This window comes from Crocodylus porosus, unplaced genomic scaffold (genome assembly GCF_001723895.1).
Source record: "Crocodylus porosus isolate Cpor-Errol unplaced genomic scaffold, CroPor_comp1, whole genome shotgun sequence".
NCBI classification, from domain to species: Eukaryota; Metazoa; Chordata; order Crocodylia; family Crocodylidae; genus Crocodylus; species Crocodylus porosus.
The window spans coordinates 2,526,387-2,544,899 of record NW_017728914.1 but is presented as its reverse complement, the minus strand read 5'-3'; the positions used below and the strand labels follow the sequence as shown (position 1 = coordinate 2,544,899).

The following is an 18,513-nucleotide window of genomic DNA, read 5'->3' as shown; positions in this document are numbered from 1 at the left end:
TTGACACCCTGTTTCAACTTATGATGTCAGTTTCAACTTTACAATGCTTGATCGGATGCAACACCATGCCAGTGAACAAGTTCGTTGCATCACTCATCTCCCTGGAGAACATCTATCCAAACTTCCTTGGACACTTTCTTTAAGAAAGCAGACAAGACTCCAGAAAAACCTGCAGCCAAGTCTCCTCAGAAGACTCCAGTCAAGAACCCTTCACAAAGTCTAACCAAGAGCCTTTCAAAAAGCCCAGCGAAGTCACCTCAAAGAAATCTTTCCATATCAATATGATTGCTATTTACAATATAGCTACATTAACGTAGCTATATTACTCATCTATAATTGATGGAGTACAAAATTCTGGGGTATTTTTGGTGAAAAAATAGGGTATTGGGCCTTGGTTCAGGAACCAATTCCACATTTATAACATTGTTTCTTATGAGAAAATTGGTTCTGACTTAAGACACAGTTTTCAGGAACCAATTGTATCGTAAGTCCAAGGACTGCCTGTACTTCGATTTACATACTTTTTAAAGGGTACCAAACCCTTCTGTAATTTAAAAAGCTGGCTTTTAGCATTCCAATTAAATTTACAGATCTTAAAGGGCCAACATTGGAATACCCAACTTAACTCTTAAAGCAGAGACTAAAGTCAATGCATTCAGTCATCTAGGTCTCAGAAAGACAATGAGAGTTGCATGACATACATACACAAAGGGTGCATCTACATGCGATGCTTTACTGTTTAGTAGAGATAATTACTGAGCAGTAAGCATCTGTGTCCATTTACTGTGCAGATGCTTACTGCACAGTAAATGGCTCTAATCATGAGTAAATTTGCTACCTGCAAATGCAAGTAGCAAATTTACTTGAGATTAGTAACTGCACAGTAGTGCATGTGTAGACCTCTGATTGGGAGAAACTGAGCTCCCAGAAAGCCTGATAGTAGGTAGCAGGGGGCAGGAAATTGCTCCCTGCCCCGGGGAGCTGCCGGCTGCCAGGGTGCAAGGACAATGTCCCCCTGCCTCGGTAGCAGGGAGCTCCAACACCTGCTCTGTAGTCATGGGGTCAGTGCTGGGAGGTCCTTATCTCCCAGCACGAGCCCCATAGTTGGGGGATCCAGGCTGGGAGATCCTTCTCTCTCAATGCCAGCTCTGTGGTCATGGAGCTGGTTCTGCGAGATAAGGATCTACTAGCCTGGGTCCTGTGACTGTGAGGCTTGAGCTGGGAGACAAGGATCACCCATCCCAGGCACCACAATATGCTCCTGGATCCCAGAGTGGGGGCTGGAAGGTCCCTGCTGGCAGGGGCTAGGGAGCCTGTTCCCTGCCCAGGTCCATGATCGCAGAGCAGGACGGTGAACAGGCTCTCCAGTATGTTCCCCATTTAGCTCCATGATTACAGAGCTGAGCTGGGAACAGGTTCTCCAGCCCCCATCCCATGATCATGGAGGTGGGGCTAGGAATTATTCCAGTCAGGGACAGGTCTTAGCCCTGTGCCCTGACCTGGCAATCAAAATCCTGGGCTTGGAAAGAGCTGCAGGGGTGGGGCAGGTTCCAGGTCCCAGCCCTATCTGCCACTGGGGCAGCTAGCAGCAAGCCCCCTGCTGGGCAGGGAATCCCTGTCCAGTCAGGGCCTCTTGCTAGCTGCCCCACCAATAGATCAGGGCACGGGGCTGGGACCTGCCCTTCCCACACTGGCAATGTGTAGGGGGTGCTTGTGGGTGCACATGTATCCCCTGAATGTGGTGGTGCACCCCCTGCAAAAAGGCACCACCAACACTGTCCGTGGCGCCTGTGGGCAGCTGCCACTCAGCACCCCCCGTTGCTGCCGACACCACCAGTGGCATCTGCGGGCAGTCCGTGATTGCCGCTGGCCATTGCCAACACTGTCAGTGGCATCTGTGGATGGTTGCCGACTGCCGGTTGGTGCTCGCCACCTCCTCTCCCCTGCTGCTGACAGCACCACGGCCGCCTGTGAGAGCTCCCTGCTTGCTGCCGCCAAGCTCCCAGCACCAACAGCACTGCTGCCCCGTGTGGGACCTTGCTGTGACCCCACCATGACCCCCCGCCTCTGGGGGCACATGGGGTTCATGCCCTCCCCTGCAGCTATTTTCAACTCCTCTGCCCCTGACTGGGGACCTGGGACAGGAGCTCCCAGTTGCTGGAGCAGGGGGACATTGTCCCTGCCCCAGCAGCAGGCAGGGAGCAATGTCCCAGCCCCCACCAGGAGACAGCTGTCTCCTTGCCAAGTGCTCCCTGCCAGCCCCTGGGCTAGCACCCAGGGGGAACCTATAGCTGCTGGCTGGTGCAGGGGCCTGGTGCAGGGCCAGTGGGGGCAGAAGTAGATCACTGCCAGGAGCAGCAAATCTGCTCCCAAGACCTTCCATGTAATAGACACCTGCCCAGGAGTGTTTACTCACAAGTTGTTTATTTGCAAGTAAACTACTTCCAAATCAAATGAATGTGTAGACACCCCCAAAGTATACTACAGAGAAATTTCATTTTGGACTTTATGATGAAATCAGTCAAATTCTCTTGTGGTTTATGATTATTTTTGAATCCCAGAGGGAATTTATGACTAAACTCTCTTTCATTTTGTATGCTTAAGTGGTACATATGCAGCTACATAATTGCAATTGTTGGTATTTATGCACCATTTGGGATTCTATTTCATTCTGGGGTGAAATAAATTGTTCTGCATGTGTACCTGCCAGAAGTAAAATGGAGAAAGATGGCTCTCTTACCTCAATAGCCTAGTGGGTAGGACACTTGCCCAGGTGGTAAAAGATCCAGATTCTAGGCTTCCCCCAACCCAGAACAGGCTTGAACCTTTCATTTTTACCAAAAAACTAGTCACCAGGCCATCAGCTAGGTATTGCCCCAAGCCCTCTCTAGCTCTCTTGAAGCTTTGCCTACATGCATCCTGCATTTAAAAGTCTTCAGGTAAATGGATAAGGAGCAATGGGAAAGTTTCTGCCCCATTGGGAGCAGGAGTACCGGTCAGAACCTTTTTTTCGCTACCCTAAATCTGGGTTGTGACCCCCGGCCCCACCGTTGACTCACTCACTCATGCTCAGCAACACCAGCAGAGCCCAGGCCAGGCTGGGATCGCAGTTGGGGGCCAGCGGTGGCGAGAGCTGCACAGACTGTGTGCTGGGAGAGCCCCATAGGTGGGAGAGGCAGAGCAAGAGGTGGACCACCCGCAACCCTGATTTGGGTCACGACTTGAGGTTGGGAGCCACTGGTCTAAAACCTGGCTCTCCTGTGCCCTGGCTAAAAGGTGGAAAGCCTATCTCTTCTTCCCTGCCATCATGGGTTTTGCCCAACTAATATTTTGGGAGTTGCCTGGTGTTATATGCACACCTGAGTGATTTGATTTCTTTGGGCAGCTGCCCAGGTGCTCAGCAGATGCTGAGTAGGCTCACATGGACAGTGTGGAATTGCAAATTGTGCATAAGTGCTGAAAGCTGCAGTTCCACAGTCACATACATGGCATTTAGGCACATAAAGTATGATAGGATTTATCCCTTAGCATTTTGGGATATTTGGTTACTGATTTATTCTATTATGGACTTTTGGCTACTGATCTATTCTCTTATGGACTTGTGTCTAGATAGATTAGATGATTAGCATTGCTTTTAGGAATTTACATAGGGGGCACATGCATTTTAATTTTATTTATTGCTAATTCTCCAAGCTTAGTTTTATTGTTCACTCCTTGGAGAGTGTTTAAACATCTTCCACCTTCTTATTTGAAATGTACTCAGAGTTCAGTTAATTGTTATTCTCAACAACAGTTAATGCACCAATTCATTTATACACCCTCAGGGTAAACTGAACACTTTACACATATTTATGTCCATACTTTACTGCAAACAAAAGAAGAGCCTGTAACTTTGGTTTTTATTTTGTCCAGCAGTGGGGGTAGAGATGCTATAATGTTGCTGAGAGAAAGTATTCCAGTGACTCACTGAAAATGTGAAGTGGAACAAGAAGAAGGAATAGCCTGTAATCAGCATGCAGAACAGCTCTGGTAAGGAAGGAGCCTGTGAAATTCACAGGTTGCCAGAGAAGCTAGTTTCCCCAAAGTAAGAATTATCAGAGAACTGAATGGACTGCCTCTAGTATCACCAGATTATGACTGAAGAGAAGGGAGACCAAGAAAACACAGGGGCATAATTCAGCATTGAGCTGCTGTTCTTCAGGCAAAGAATTTCAAATGCTGGTAATACATTTTAATTAAGATTCATGTTCAGAGAGGCATTACTTGCCAGGACTGCACCAAAAGCAGTTGTTTCTTTTCCTTCCCTTTATACTTTATGGCTCTGAGGCTTTGGCAGTAGCCGGCACACAGGAGCAGCAGCTGAAACTTACCGCTGTTGAGGGGAAATGTAACCTATTTTTTTGCTGTGGACATGTATCTGAGTGGGCAAAAAACCCTCCTGTTTTTGGTGTAAAAAATAGAGTGACATCTCCCCCCCAACGGCAGCAAATCTTGCTTCCACTCCATAGGACTACATTTCCCAGAATGCCATTCACTCACTAAGCAGACAAGGTTCTTTAGGTGAATCTGATCTCTTTCATTAGACCAAATTAAATAGTTGGAAAAAAAATATGTTTTCTCTTTTTTTAGCAAGCTATTGTGTTTTAAAATCCATTGTCAGGCTGAGGAAGAGAGGCTTCCTGATGAAGGGTTTTTAAACCCAAAAGCTTGCTAAAGTTTTTTTTTTTAAATTCCCAACTATGTAAGTTGGTCTAATAAAAGATACCAGATTCACCTAAAGAACCTTGTCTGCCTATGTCCTTAGACCAACATGGCTACAACCTACACCCTTTCACTCACTAACACACTCCTGCTTGCTGCCAGGGCTGAAGGGAAAGTGCAAGGCAAAGTGGGAATAGGGTAATGGGAGGATGAAGCACCCCCATTCCACTCCTCCTCTACTCCATTCTTCCCACCCCTGCTTCCCCACTCCCTGATTATGCAGTGCTCAGGGTTGGTTCCCCACTCACCATAGCCACTGACTCCATGGGTGTTCTAAGGCTCAAGTATCCACTGAAAAAAATTACCAGGTGCTCAGCACCCATAAGCCATGTTGGGTGAGCCAGGCTGAAGTAACGCGCCGCCTCTTCCGGGCACGCGTGGGGATCGGTGCAGGAACACACGCACAAAAAAACACCCACTAGCAAAAAACAAAGTCGGCACTTATGCCACCCACCCATCCTTATGGTACTGTTCACATTCAGACTTTATCAATAACAACCTAAGTCAGCTGCAGGTTGTGATATCATTATAGGAAGGAACATGTCTAGCTTCACACTTCATGACACTCCTTCAAGGTAACCTTCCCGTACACAGTCAATTAATCTAAATGGTCTTAGGGTTCTTTTGGCAAAGTGAGATGAAGAAAACTATGCTATTTTAAATGAGACAACCAACTCCTGTCTCCGTTTTTCCTATAATCTGAGCTCAAACTGGCTAATACAACAAGCTTCAGCAGTTTATCCCCTGAACACTTCACACTGTGGCTCTAGGAGGGCTGTCAGCAAAACCAAATGTAGAGATTATTATTTAACCGGTTTCAATACATCTTAGAAAGCCAAGATGCTGCCTGCAGACAGTAGTGTCTGCCCCACTACTCTGGCCCCCCATGCATGGCTGTCTCTGACTTGGTTTCTACCATTAGAATTGAAGCACTTTTTCTTCCACTGCACATCTACCTGCATCAATTCAAATAGTTTAAAAGTCCAAATTATTTTTAAATGAGCATCCCTACCATTAGATACCATCAGACATCCAGCCTTTAGTGATGCTTTAAGACTCATCTTGTGTATTCCTCTGCCTCCGAAGATGGGTGTTTCTCTTCAGACTTTTCAATTATTTAAGACTTGTAAAAGCAATGTGTAAATGAAAGCATTTCAGTTGGCTAGCAAGCTTACTCCATATGGATGTCACAGCACCATGGGTGAGGGACTGGTTTCTGGAGCTGCCTGCCTCCCTTCCCCCCACACAAACTGGAGGTGCCATATGCTCAGGGAAGAGAAAATACCAAAAGAAAGCAGGACATTTCTGAAATGCTGTTACAGTCAGAAAAGAGGCTCTCTAAAAATGGCATTTGCTTATGCTGTACTGGTTTAGATTTGTTGCCTTCTCTGGAAGAGATTACTTTTTTATTGCTGCTCCCTCATGTTAGCCTTGCAAAGCCCACCCAGCTAGTGAGAAGGAGCAGGAGGCTATCCTACTTCACCGTCATCGATATATTTGATCAGTTTTAGTTGCTGAAACCTTAGACTGGATAACTGCCTGAACCATGAAGAAGCCTCCAAAGAGGAGCAAAAGAGCAGAACTCCAGGGCTGGACCCAGACATGTAGGCACATGCTAATTTGCAGCACTGGAGCAAAATTTGCTACTGGGATTTCCTGGTAACAAACAAACAAAAACTTGGAAGAAAAGTGGCACAATGCATTCCGAAGTGCCAGGTAGGGCTGCCTTGAGATGGGGGAAAACGCAGCCCTGGGCCCCCCTGTCTCTGCATGCCTCAGTACAGGGGCTCCACTGTGGAGCCCCCATGCTAAGGCATGTGGAGCCTCTATCTCAAGGCACACTGTACCCCAGCCAGCCGCTCAGGTGGCTGGGGCACAGCATGCCTTGAGAGGAGGGAGCAGCAATCCCTTATAGCTGGCTGTAGAGGCTGCTTGCCAGCTCTCTACACTAGGACACCATGTGACCCAGCCAGCACGCCCCCTGCAGCACATGGAACACCCTGACAGTGTGTCCCATTGAAAGTGCACGAGCAGGAATGTGCACTCCAGCACAAAGTAGCAGCACAAATTTGTGCCAGTACTGTTTGTGCTGCTCCAAATGTGTGCCCCTGCTCATGTATATGCAGCCCAGGAGGCTGACCCTGCAACTGTGGGGCAGCTTCCAGTCAACAGTAGAGACATTTTGGGAGCAGGGGAAGGGGCCTCAAAGCCAGACTACAGAGCTACAGACTACTTTTGCTAAATTCCACTAGATTAATTTAACTCTTGGCAGCAGTTAAGCTTCTTTTTTAGGCTGCCTATAGACATGTTCGTTTGCATTCTAATTAGAGTGCATCAGAGAAGATGTGATTAATCAAGTCTGCTCCATTTCCTGCTTAGAATGCTCCAGTGTCACCTCACTATCATGTATATGAAACCCCTCACATTTCAAAATGGTGGCATGGGTGCTTTAAATAAACTTCATCAAATGAGCTTTAGATAAGGTGCCCCTGCATCCATTTTGAAATACCTGGGGGGCTTAATACATGTGACGGTGAGACATTTTAATTAGAGCAGCTGTCTGGGAACTGCTGTAATTAAAATGCCTCCCCCCGCACCTCCAAGCATGTGTATAGGCAGCTTTGGAGGGGCTGCATGAACAACAACAGTGCTGCTCCCAGCCCAGCTGCCACCGCTGCCACTGCTGCTGTCCAGGGCTCAAGCCTTGGTGTAATGCCTCTGCCTGTGAGCATGAAATTCCTAGTGTACTGATACTTTTGTTTGTGTTGTCCTGCAGCTACTGACCGGCAGCCTTGAACAGGGCCCAGAGGGAGTCAGTGCAAATAAACTGTACAGACTCCCAAGCAGATTGAATCTACACAGCATGGCCAATTTACTGCTCTGTCACCTCCTGCATGGAAGAGGGGATTCTGTAGAAGCCTAAGCAAGAGGGGGGGCATACCCCTGTAGAGGTATCACCCTTCCCCTTCTGACCTAGAAGATGGCAGATTATGCACAGTACAAGAAGCCCTCTTTCCACACTGGCTTTCATCCAGCATAGCATCTACGCATATGCTTAATGCTAAGCATGTGGATAGTGCTGCTAAAGTAAATGGGACTCTAGCATGTTTAAATGGCACACACCAGATGCATCTACACATTCATTAATGCACTTTTGCTACTGCACATTAAATTTAGTACCTCTAATGTGAGGTATTAACTAAAGGAGCATTAGGCTCCCCTAATGTGCAGTAGCAAAAACTATGTTTTGGAAGGTTAAGGAAAGATGGAAAGTTATTTTTGTTTCAAAATTTCTGTTGAATTTTATTTTAAAATACTTAAAAATAATCAAAATGTTCAAATGTGAACTAATATTTCTGACTTTTTGAATCCAAAGTGAATTAGAATAAACTGAAAATTAAAAAAACTCAAAACTGTGCTGGCCCCGAGCAATTCTCCCCAGTGCCAGAATTGCCAGTGAATTGAAAAATCCATTAATCGTGGACTTTACTCTGAATTCCACGTACTTTGGTGAGAACAGGAACTCCTACTCCTAGTCTCCAGCCAAATGCCAAATAAAGAGAGATGGAGGTAGGCGGTCCTGGCCCTTACCTGTTAACAAAGTAATACTCAGAGACAGCATTTTGCTTTGCACCAAAGGATGGAACAGATCTCAGAAGCTTGTGCTTGTTCAAGGGGTCTAAGCCATCACTGCAGGACATTATGACCAAGTCCAATGGCAAAAAAGACACAATCCAGTTTATCATGTGCAGCAGAGGAGATTTGCCAAAACAAGGTTGTTTGCTCTTAGGGGGCACATCTATACATTAATGTGTCTGAATAAATTCCAGTGCAGTTCACAAAGGACTTTATTGCTCCCATGTGCAGTGTTTACATGGACTGCTGGACACTAAGCCAGAGCAGTGCAACTGCAGCTAGCAGGGGGCCCTAGGGATCAGCCTGCCAGCCTGGGGCTACTCCAACCCAGCCCAATGTGCTACAGAGGGGTTTGCTGGGGCACAAGGGAAGCACCCTTGTGTTCATCCAGCCTGTCAGCAGAATATGCAATATGCATTGCAGCAGAGTAAATAACTCCACTGTAGGATAGTACTTGTGGCTGGCCGTACTATCCTACAGCAGAGTTAATTAGTTTACTCTGTCCTAATAGCACTGCACGTGTAGACAGTGATGTTTTACTGCTGAGCTAATTACTCAACTCTGCAGTAAACATCTTGTGTAGATGTGTCCAGTTACATGTAAACTGATGCACAGTTTGGAAATACTTCACTTGGCTTTAAAATTGTAGGGACTGCATGGATGGCATTTAGGAAAATAATCATTTTATTTTTAAAGCAAGGAAATTTGATCCGGAGTCAGTGAGCTATGGTAACCATATGGTCCCCCTGAGGCAATCTTTACAGGGTCTTTTTTCAGAACAGAACCACATTTTTACATGGTTTCATTTCTTAAAAATATACAAAAGCAAACAAATCTAATGCCCAGAACCCTCATTTCTTTAACTGACTGCAGCAGCTGTTTGCTTGGGCTGCACTGTGTCTGCACAGAGGCTTTCAGAGTGACAAAGTTCAGACTAAGGCAGCTCTCCAAAGAAGCAAGGCCAATTTTAAACCACAGTCTCAGAATTGTTCTCTTAAGAACGTAAAAAAAATATACTAAGCATTTTAGTCTGCACATTATGGTTATGCTGAGTTTTTTTTCTCCCTATTTTAAAATGAATGTCAGTGTTTTATGGCTCTTCTTTTATTTCTAGTTTTACAATTTAGAGGGAGAAGACTTGATGATGTTTGTAAAAAAAGACATTATGTAAAATAGGTAGCCTCTATCTTCAATTGTATGTTTTAATGCCTTTTGTTTCTTCAATAAAAATGAAACCAGATTATACAGCAACAAAAGTACATCTGTAGTTTCTATCGCTCTCACAAAAAATAGCCACTGATGTAAAACAAAACAAAAAATAAAACCAAAACCAGAACCAAACAATCCTCCACAACAGAAATACTTGAAAGATGTTGTACACCCCTGAAACATGGAATACGCCAAATTTTGGCCAATTTTGGATTTTAAACTTTATTGGAGAACAAGGAAGTTTTTTTACATCTCTGCCTGCCATCTGACACCTCCAGGGAAGGAATTCTACCTGATCAACACATCAAAGAGCTACTCAACACAGCTGACAAAGACACTCTCATGGACGCAGAGGGACAGCCTTGCATTTTCAGCTCCCTCTGTGCAAAAATGAAATTTATTTCCTACCTATGGGGACTTTTTACCATCTTGTATCATCTACACTTTTCCCAGGGCCTGATGAAGAGACTTTGATCCTGAAAGCTTTCAGAAAAGGACAATTTTCTTGCCATTTTCCAGCTGGTCTAATAAAAGGTATCATTTTGGAACCAAGATTCTAGTTTTTTTATGAAAGATGTTGAGGCAGATTTTCAGTCATGCATCAGCCTTCCTTTGTCAGCAATATAAATGTGCCTGCACTTCAGTATTTGCAATGAATTAACAACTAGAATAATGCTGAGATATATGAGTAGGGACCAAGGATTAAGTCTATCCATGACAAATTAGATACAAAAGTAGGTACAAAAATACTCCCGTAAAAAAAGGAGGTTTTGTTTTGTAAATGTAGACCTTTATTGAAATATGTATGCATCTCTCTCTCCACTTCAGATAAAATGCACACATACACACACAAGTATATATGTGGGAATAGACTGCACACCAACCTTATATCTTCTTCTGAAGTACTCTGTGCTAGTTTGATTCCAGGAAAGACAGGTGAGAATGGCAATTCTTGTTTCCCTACTACTGTGATTTTGCCCTATTTCTATCCACATCCACATCTACCAACCTTGCTTCTTCCATCAAAGTCCCAATGCAAATTTATCCTCTTGCATGTGCTCACTCCTACCCTGAGGGTCTTCAAAAGGAGGCTAGATAATCACCTAGCTGGGGTCGTTTCACCCCAGCATTCTTTCTTGCCCATGGCAGGGGTAGGACTTGACGACGGCTCAGGTCCCTTCCGACCCTACAAACTATGAAACTATGGATGCATTGAATCAGGCACTGAATTTGTTCTTTTTGGGATCAAGCTTACTATCCAGCTATAAATACACATTTTTTAAAAGACAAAAGGCACCCCAAGCCCTGGGTCTTCTATTCAGTAGCACTATTTTATGAATCATACTCCCTTTTCTTTAGCGTGTAGTAGTTATAATTTGGTTGCTGAAGACACTCAGTTGTCAGGCTATTGCCCTACAACACAATGGAAGCATAATGATTATCTCATACCAGCTGTGTTAATCATGCCTGATTCACATCTCTTTTGCATGCTTATACAGTAGTGAATGGTATTCAAACAGTATCTTCTTAGAAGTACTTTAGAAATTATTGCAGTCTGCCCAGTCAGTGTAAACTATGGATAGTTCCAGTGCAAAAGTTCTGAACGCATTCACATTAAATGTCTGTATTATTAAAAATGTTGCAATTAGCTTATGATTAATAGATACTGACCATTTGCTGATGCCATGATCATGGCTTGAAGCATTTCAGTATCAAACTGGTTGTTTGGCCAAGCTCCACCTTCTTCTCCATTCTGTGAGCTAAGGAGAAACAAAACAAACACAGAATTACCACTGCACAAGGACAGAAACCGGAGCAGGGCCTGGGTTGGATGATAGGGATTTTATCAGCAAGTATAAAGCACAAAACAATGTTGATTCTTATAAGCACACCTGTCAATAAAGCACAGTGGAGCTAAGGCATTTTCCAAGTTCTGTCTTTTTTGGGGTTTCTCAAGAAAAACAATCATTAAGCACCTGTTTTTTAAAGGTAGTTCACTGCCTCCAAATGTAGGTAAGATCCTAGGGTGGAATTCAATTTCCTTTTGTGCATCTAGCTTTCTAAATGTGTGAGTGGAATTTCTGGCACTTACATGCAGGTTGTGAACCTACTCTCCCCTGGACTGTGAAAGTATAGGAAGTGTAAATGTGGACACTTAGACAGAATGGATAGATGTATATAGCATATATATAGCATGTATATAGCATTAGGTTATGCACACACATCCATTCTGGACACATACCTGTGACAAAGTAATGAAAATGTAGCTTTCCAAAAGCCCATAATTAGTGGATGCTAGACTCCAGAGGATGAAGAGCCCCCAGCCCCCCATTTTTACCCCAGTACTTAAGTGGTTTGGAAGCAGGAGATACAGGCTCTAAACCCTTCTCATGTATGGTGAGTTTGAACCTTCCCCTCTCTGACTTCCAAGCATGTTGCACTAGTCACTAAACCATGTGTTAGGCCAATGATTGCCAAAAGGTGTGCCACAACACACTAGAATGATGGCAATGTGCCATAAGATCCCCAATGTGAGGAGATAAATTAGGTGTAGTTAATTATTTTGGCTGGATTTTGGTGAGCTTTGAGGGCTGCACATATAAAACCAGTGGTTAAGTTATCATTTTAACAAATTTTCGATAAAAACAAACCATATGCAAAAAATCAAACATCTGCTATGACATATTTAATTTGATTAATTTTCCCCCCTGATTTATGTTTTCTTGAGTAGTGTATACAGAGAAGATTGCATAATAGCTCAAAATAAAGTCTTTCTCCCCAGGGAAAAAAGATCAGCCAGCAGGACAGTCAGCCAAGGGAGGACACCCCTACCCCAACCCCCAGCAGAGCCCTGCCACTGCCCAAATGCCCCCCAAATCATAAGGAAGCTCCGGCCTACACCCCAATATGCCCCTCAAGAGCCACCTGCACCCCAAATCCTCCTGCCTTCCACCCCTTTTTGCCTACACTTGCCCCCACAAAGCTTGAGGAAGCCCAGCAGCCCCCTCCAGCCTGTCCCAGCTCCCTGCCAGGGAAATGCAGGCTGCACTGACCTGTAGCCCAGGGGTCCATCTTCCCCCAGGAGGAGCCTCAGCCCCAACCCCAGGGCATGAGGGGTGGTCTCACCTGGGAGGACAGGATGGGAGCAGAGCTGGCTGCAGCTGGGAGGTGACAAGTGGCTGGGCTGGCTTGTGGTGCTACATGGGAGGACCTCCTACACTCACACGGCCAGCAGGAGGGGTTTTGGGTGGGCACTAGCATACAACCAGCAGCAAGGGCTGCTCTTGTCTCCTCAGGTATAGACCAGGGTTTGGGAGGGGACAGACAACAGAAAGAGCAGGGCACAGCAGGGTGAGGTCCTGCCCCTGTTGCCCTTAAGTGGCACCAGCTTAAGGCTCTCCTCCATATCTTTTCTGAATGTAGATCTATCTCAGTGCACATCTGCAGTTGGGGTACTTGGCTCTCTGGACAGCTAAAAAAAATTCAGAACCATGAGGAAGGGACCAGATTAGATGGTATGACTATCAGTGAGAAGGCCGCTGGCCCTAGAAGGAAGCAGGTCATAGATTTTAGCCTGGACTCTTGCTCTTACTGTGCCAGAAGCTTTCTTAGTTACTATTAAATGCAAGAGCAGTGGCTTAGCCTCAGGAGTGCAGGAGAGAGTCTTAGATATTGCTTGATAGTGATGAGAGTACTCTCCTTGGAAGTCTAAACTGGCAAGAGGGACACACAGAACCCAGGTCTTCTGCTTCCTGGGCAAGCATCTTAATCACTCTGCTATTGAGGCTAAAATGTGAGGAAATTCTCCTCCCCCGCAAGCATTTTTTTCTGGGCCTTATGCTCAGGTATGTGCATACTTACTTTTGTATATACTCAGCTAGTGCACAGCTCTACTGTGTATGCTGAGTTTCCATGTGTACACTTATGCAGGCACAGAATAAATTCAGTGCCAAAAATGGCCAGAGATGGCTGAAGCATTACCATTTCAGCACAAAAAATGAAAAAGGATTCTGTCTCTAGCAAAAAATGCCTGTTTTGTCTATCTATTAGGCATGTAAATGGACTTGGGTGCCTAAATGTGATTCTGTTCTACCTTGTTCAAATCCCTGAAAAAAAGTTAATACAAAAGTTGGGGGCAGGGGTTATCACTGCTTTTTTTTGTGAAGGGTATATTACAAAAGCAGTTACATTAATGTACGGATGTCAAACATACTGCCCATGGGTCAAAGCCCCACCATGTGGCTCCTGGTACTGCCTCTGGGTCTGATTCAACCCACATAGGACACAGCGTGTCTGTGGTGTTGGGTCAGTCTGCAGGCCAGATGTGGCCCATGGACCCCTTCTCCTTTCTCTACTTCCCCTCCCCCCCCCTTACCACACCTGATTCAGTAGCTGGTCCAGCGGGTCTGGGACCTGCATCTGCACAGTGGTCATTCTGGCCACACTGTGCCACATGTGGCATCTGCTCTGGGAAGTGTACCACACACAGCACATGCTCCAACTAGTCTGGACATGCAGTGTGGGTCCTGGACTGGCTGGAGCAGGCACTGCACGTGGTGCAGTCCCAGAGTTGTTGGGGTGGGTGCATATATAGTGCAGCCCAGCCAGGGCAGTCACAGCTGCTGCTCCGGCTGGCTGGACTATGCCACACAGTGCCAAGTCCAGCCATTCTGGAATCTGTGCAGCGTGGGTCTCAGATCAGATGGAGCACCTGCTAGATCAGGTATGCTATGGAAGAAGAGGAGGACGGGGTCCATGCATGGGCAACTGGTGCCTCCCGGGTCTGGGGGGGTACCAGATTGCTGACTTTCCCCCAGTGGCTGATCGCCAACTGGGGGGCAGGGGATCCCCCAGTGATGGATTGCTGACCAGGGTGGGGGGATCCCCCAACAGCCAATCACCAACCAGGGTGGGGATTCCCCTAGCGGCTGATCACCGGCCAGGGTGAGGGGTCCCCCAGTGGCTGATTGCCGAGCACAGAACCACCAGAGATGAAACCAGTGAAACCAGAAGTGCACCTCCACCAGCACTTCCAGTTTTGTGGCTGGCAGTCCCAGGGGGTGCACAGCCCATCTCAGGGGGTGCACATGCACCTGTGTGCACACCCTATGTGTTGCCAATGGGTCCATGGGCTGGATCTGGCCTGCAGACTGGATAAGCTTGACACTCCTGCATTAACAGGTTTTCAGGAGCTTGAACAGGATGAAAAAGAATTGCATAAGGATGCCTAAATCTACTTAGATGCCCAAAAGGTGGAATAGGATCTGGCCCCAGCCGCCTAACTCCCATTAACTTCAATGGACATTGGGAGCCTAAATATTTTTTAAATCTTGCTTCATCCTTAGCTGAATTCTTAAACCACTAAACATTTTTTAAAGTCTCCCCTTAAGGGCCAAAATCTAATATAATTAAGGGGCGGCAGTGACTGGCTGCTGGGGCTCCGCCTCTTCAGGCAGGAGGAGGCGGAGGCGGAGGCCCCCGGGCGGGAAGCGCCGCCGCAGCGTCGTCAGGCAGCGGGAAGACCCCGGGCTCCGCGGGCGAAGGCGGCGGGGAACCACGGCTGCCGCTTCCTCAGGCGGAGGGAAGCCCCGCTGCTCCACGGGCGGGGCGGGGCGGGCAGGGGAAGGGAGCCGCCACCACTCCGTGGGAGGAAGCGGAGGCAGAAGCGAGTGTGGGGGAGAGGAAGCCACCACGCTGGAGGCTGGAGGAGGAGGTGGCGGCAGTGGAGGGACTGTTTACGTGACCGGCCCTGAAGCGGGGGGCGGCATGTAAATACTGATCCATTTTCTGTTTCTGGCCCTGTGCTCCCTGCCTGGTTTTCTGCTCTATCTTTAGCCTCCTGTCTGCTGCTGTACTGCCTGTCCTCGTCCTGATCTGTTGTGTGCCACACAAGCTGCCCGGTCACTTGAAGTACTCATGCTGCAGGATGGCCACTCCTGCTCTAAATTATTTAGCTATCTAGATATTTTTGAGAATCTTGTATGAAGTGATTTGCTCAAGATCACAGGGAGAGTTGGAAATAAGAGTATTTGGGCTAGATCCAATAAAAGACTTAGGCCCCTAAAGCAGAATTTAGGAGTAATTGAGGCATCTAAGTCCAAAAACACAATCCAAAAAGCACACCCTCAGCTGCTGCCTAAACCTATCGGTGCCACCTTGCTTGATAGTAAACTTCCCCAGATGTCTGGAGTTCTGCCTCGCCTGATGCTCAGAACTGCTCTAGTTTGTATGACTGGTGCATATCTCATGCCTAAACCCAGTTAGAATTAAAAAACTAGACATCTTACCACCAAAATCCCCCTAAGGCAGGGATGGGCAAAGTCTGCCCCTGGGCCAGATTGTGCCTGGAGTGGACTCCATTTCCCAGCAGCCCCTTTCTGCATTGCTGTGGATGGGGCCATGACAGAGTGAGCCCAGGGATTCCACAGAGACTGGGCCAAGCAGTGCAGGCAGGGCATGCGGCTGGCTGGGGAGCTGCTCCGGACCTGGGATCTTATGGTGGTGACCGTGCAGGCTGGAGCTGAGGCAGAACAGCGATCTGCTGCCAGCACACCCTGGGCGGGGATGTGCAGGCAGTGGATCGCAGCTCTGTCCTGGCTCCAGACCACACGCACTGCTGCAAGATCCTGGCCCTAGCCCCAGCCCCAGAGCAGCTCCCTACCCACCTGTGCACCCTGCCAGCACTGCTCGGCCTGGTCTTCATGGACACCCGCTGGCCCCTTGCCACCATGGCCAACTGCTCCTGCATTCTTCATGGAAAGTGGCCACAGTGATGCAGGCAGGGGCTGCTGGGAAATGGGAGTCCAGCCACTGGCTGGATCTGCTATTTTGCCCACCCTGCCCTTGGGGTTTGTCTGTAACAGAATGCCAAAGGATCTCAGAAAAGGATCTCAGAACCAAGGGGCTCAAGCCTGCCCTGTTCATCTGTACCCAGTGACATACTTCAAATATAAACTTTTACCCTGTAGTGCACAAGCAACTATTCTGTACAAGTCACATATTTGACAGGAAAGCTATTTTAGAAATTGTTTGGATTTCAAAAGAGGTTGCTGTGTTATTTTTTTTGTGGTTGGAGATATGAAGTTCATACAGTTTAGAAAAGAGAGATCCTCAGGTTAATAGGAAGACACACAAGTCTTATTTACACCCAGGAAAGGTCTTTTAACTGTGTGATGCTTCAGGTCTGAAGACTTCTTTAAGCCATTTTAGATACATTATTTTTTATTTTATCCCTGCCTCTGATCCCTTCCCTGGGCACAAATAAGATTTGTGTATCTTTCTATTAATCGGAGGAGCTCTCTTTTCTAAACTGTATGAACTTCATATCTCCAACAACAAAATACAATGAACATGGGCTGCCAATGTGGGGAACGTGGTCAGGAAGGCTAACTGCACCTTACGCATCCACGTTGCCACACTGGCAGCCCATGTACTTGCCACTGCAAGTACAGGAATTAGTTCAAACTTGCATGCCACTGACTTCTTAGCACAGCACTCTAATGACCATACCACAGTCTTCCGTTTGGAGTTAACCCACTAATGAAGCTATAGGAAACAATGGATAGAGTCAGCACACAGAGGAACCTCTTGCCTTACCAGGATCAAGGCCCTGGACCTAAGGACCTCAGCTAGAACCCAGGGCCTGTTCTCTTCCAGCCCAGTAGTCACGCCACTGAGCCACACACTCTCTGACTTGCTTTCTCCATCCTTACTCCACATATCTCACATGTACCTTTCCCGCCTCCCTGCCCCCCTCCCCCCCCCGGGCTGCTTAGGTAGCCAGCTTCAACAGGAACTGGATAATGGCTGTCCTGGGGGCTGTTCTGTTGTATGATTGTTAGAATGCCCTGCTGGGAAGTCAGATCCAAATGCAAACCCTTTCTGGAGTAGTGGGGGTCCAGAATCCAGGGTCTTTGGCTTTCCAGGTGAGTGCCCAATCACTCAGCTATTTTGGTGGAAAATGGATCCACTTTCTTGTTCTCTTTCTCTCTATAAATCATGCCCATGTCTTCTCTGCCTACCTCAACATTGGTTTTAGCATTTTTATAATAAAGGGCAAAAAAGTCTCTCCATCTCTGTCTCATTTTGTCCCTAGTCCATATGCCCCATCTGGGTGTGCGCACACACACACACACACACACACATATCTAACATATGTAGATATATATAGATATATAGATATACATACACACAGATGTCCACATGTGTAAGGTACATGTCCAGAAATAGAATGCCAACTTATGTGTAAGTGGAATTTTTGGCACTTAGACAACCATTTAGACAACTAAATCTCAGGACTTAGACTACAAGGAAAGAACAGAATATTACTTCAGGAATCCAAACATAAAGGGATCAGAGGCAGATATAAAATTAAAAATAATGTATCAAAAATGACTTAAAGAAGTCTTCAGACCTGAAGCATCGCATGGTTAAAAGACCGTAAATAAGATTTGTGTATCTTCCTATTAATCTGAGGATCTCTCTTTTCTAAACTTTATGAACTTCATATCTCCAACCACAAAATACCAATTCTTAAAACTCACATCTGCAAGACACTGCCCACTCTGGGGTGGGAAAGATCAAAAACACTTAAAAAGGATGATACCATTAAGTTTCTGTAGCATTTATTCTTTTCCTGAATGCTCAGGCATCTAGCTTTGGTAATCTACATGACATTTTTATGTAGTCCCCCCAAAAAACACTTACATGCAAATGGCATTCTATCCCTGTGCATATAGCCCTATGCACTTGGCCAGCTATGTATAGCTATATAGTCATGCAGAGCAAATATGCACAGCGGGCACATCTACACGTGCAAATATGAGTAACCTAATTACATGTGCAAATCTCTAGAGTAAATCCACCCCAGGCAGGCATCTACATATGCCAGAAAGCAGAAAAGTTGCT

General features: G+C 46.4%; 1 protein-coding gene across 7 annotated transcripts in view; it reads right to left on the bottom strand.

The window, feature by feature from the left end:
• Nucleotides 1-18,513, bottom strand: part of LOC109309915 (protocadherin gamma-A4-like) — a 49,639-nt gene that overhangs the window by 5,801 nt on the left and 25,325 nt on the right. For all 7 annotated transcript variants that reach the window (XM_019534804.1, XM_019534809.1, XM_019534806.1 and 4 more), the window contains one exon: nucleotides 11,278-11,366. In XM_019534804.1, coding sequence (XP_019390349.1) covers nucleotides 11,278-11,366 — 89 coding nt within the window. The remainder of the gene's footprint in view (nucleotides 1-11,277; nucleotides 11,367-18,513) is intronic.